The sequence below is a fragment of the Penaeus vannamei genome, chromosome 36, assembly GCF_042767895.1.
Source record: "Penaeus vannamei isolate JL-2024 chromosome 36, ASM4276789v1, whole genome shotgun sequence".
Classification (NCBI taxonomy): domain Eukaryota; kingdom Metazoa; phylum Arthropoda; class Malacostraca; order Decapoda; family Penaeidae; genus Penaeus; species Penaeus vannamei.
Genome location: NC_091584.1, coordinates 25474660 through 25477159, shown reverse-complemented (window position 1 = coordinate 25477159; position 2500 = coordinate 25474660). Strand labels below are relative to the sequence as shown.

Genomic DNA, 2500 nt, shown 5'->3' with positions numbered 1-2500 from the left:
AATAAATAAATAAAAATTAATAAATAAATGAAAAATAATAACAACAAAAATAAAATAACATAAAAACGCAAAAATAAGTTGCTCTTTAAGTAAAATCAGAAAGTAAACTAGAAGCCTACAGAGAGTGCATACCTCCGCCAAGGCAATAGGGTCACCGATGCAACAAACATATTCACCCTTAAAGAATAACATTAAAATCCCCTTTCTCAGGTACACAGGAGACGTCCGTAAACACAAACCTCATTAGCGGAGACAAGGCAATCAGGATAATGATGCAATTATTAAAAAAATCCCGGACCCGGACAACCACCAGCATTTAATGGCATCTAAGTCCGGCCAAGACGCAGCTCTGTTTAGAATTTCATATAGATCTGTTCGTAACTTTCGAGTTATCCTGCTAACGAGCGAACAAGCAATGTCCGAATCGCCTCCAGAATTGATTGGCATCTGAGTTAGGCGAAGACATTTTGGGAAAAATCTATTCATAACTTTGTGAGTCATCACACACACACACATATAAATGTTTATATATATATATATATATATATATATATATATATATATATATATATATATATATATATATGTATATATATATATATATATATATATATATATATATATATATATGTGTGTGTGTGTGTGTGTGTGTGTGTGTTTTTGTGTGTGTGTGTGTCTGTGTGTGTGTGTGTGTGTGTGTGTGTGTGTGTGTGTGTGTGCGTGTATATGAATACGTATATATGTATATATATGTATACATATATAAGTGTATTCATATATATATATATAAATGCATATATACATAAATACATACATGCATATATATATATATACTTTATATATATATATATATATATATATATATATATATATATATATATATATGTGTGTGTCTGTCTGTGTGTGTGTGTGTGTGTGTGTGTGTGTGTGTATATAATATATATATATATATATATATATATATATATATATATATATATATATATATATATGTATGTATGTGTGTGTGTGTGTAGATAAATAGATATAGACATATATATAGATATTTATGTGTACATATCTTTATATATGTATACATACAGATAAATAAATGAATAAATACTTAAATAAATGAATGAATATATATATATATATATATATATATATATATATATATATATATATATATATGTATGTATGTATATGTGACATAAGACATAAACAACAGCCCTAACCACGACGTACCTACACAAGCCTTTGAAGTCAGCACATTGTAAAGGATATCAAAAGGTAATCCCCATCCTCCTGCTCAGGAAAAAAAATAGGTGATTCATATCTCTGAAGCAGCGGTTCTTTCTCGCAGCACCGATAAGGCTGATACCCGCAGGGGCGAGAATGCAGCAAGTGCGCCTCGCGATATGGGACGGGTATTTAAGGCGTTTCCTTGCAGAGGGGACTCAGGTCGCCAGGATGATCGGAAAGCTCTCACTCCTCCTCGTCTGCGTCGCCGTCGCCGTAAGGATGGCCTGCTGTCTCTCCTTCGTGTCTTGGACAGTGGCGGACACAGCTATCTGCCAGTCGCACCAGGACACAAGTGCCTCACTCCTGCAATAACCACTTCTTTCACAACTCTGATCCGGTTTTTTATTCCTCCTTGTGCCTTTCAGAGCGGAAACCCCGGTGCGGGGAAGCCATGGCACTGGAAGTCCCCGAAGCCCCTCGTGGACCCTCGCATCCACGTCAACGGTAGGGCCTGACGTTCTCTTGGGAAGTGAATTAGAGGGGGGGGGGGCGAGTCTTATATTCAATGCTTCTACGGCTCTTCTTTTCTCTCTGCAGCCACGCCCCGCATCGTGGGTGGCGTTGAGGCCACGCCACACTCGTGGCCCCACCAGGCGGCTCTCTTCATCGACGACATGTACTTCTGCGGCGGTTCCCTCATCTCCAGCGAGTGGGTCCTCACGGCCGCCCACTGCATGGACGGGTCAGTTAGCTTCTACAACAAAAACGTGGTAATTGTTCATGACTCGCTGGTGTAACACATCATTAGCGTTTGTGCGGGAGCTCATGTACTAATTGTCATCCACTCCCGTTGCCTCTCAGCGCCGGCTTCGTCGAAGTGGTCCTGGGCGCCCACAACATCCGCCAGAACGAAGCCAGCCAGGTCTCCATTACCTCCACCGACTTCTTCACTCACGAGAACTGGAACTCTTGGCTCCTCACCAACGACATTGCCCTCATCAGGCTGCCCAGCCCCGTTTCACTCAACTGTAATTTGAAGACTTAAGACGTATTATCATATGATCACACTCTTCCTTCATATTACACTTCGACCAATTGCTTTTTCCTTAACACTGAATTTCTTTTCCCTGCTACAGCCAACATCAAGACCGTCAAGCTGCCTTCCAGTGACGTGTCTGTGGGAACCACCGTCACGCCCACAGGCTGGGGCCGCCCTTCCGACTGTAAGTTCCAACTCCGTCACCCTCCATGCCCAACACGTCTCCCTGCTGATGCCAAA

The 2500-nt window shown here is 40.8% G+C and overlaps 1 protein-coding gene across 1 annotated transcript in view; it reads left to right on the top strand.

Moving 5' to 3' along the window:
- Positions 1-1357: 1357 nt before the first annotated feature.
- The window catches only part of LOC138859445 (chymotrypsin BI-like), a 1725-nt gene continuing 582 nt past the window's right edge, over positions 1358-2500 (top strand). Inside the window, exons 1-5 of the mRNA XM_070114710.1 lie at positions 1358-1494; positions 1647-1725; positions 1819-1963; positions 2083-2249; positions 2358-2444. Of these exons, the coding sequence (XP_069970811.1) occupies positions 1375-1494; positions 1647-1725; positions 1819-1963; positions 2083-2249; positions 2358-2444 (598 nt within the window). The 5' untranslated portion in view covers positions 1358-1374. The remainder of the gene's footprint in view (positions 1495-1646; positions 1726-1818; positions 1964-2082; positions 2250-2357; positions 2445-2500) is intronic.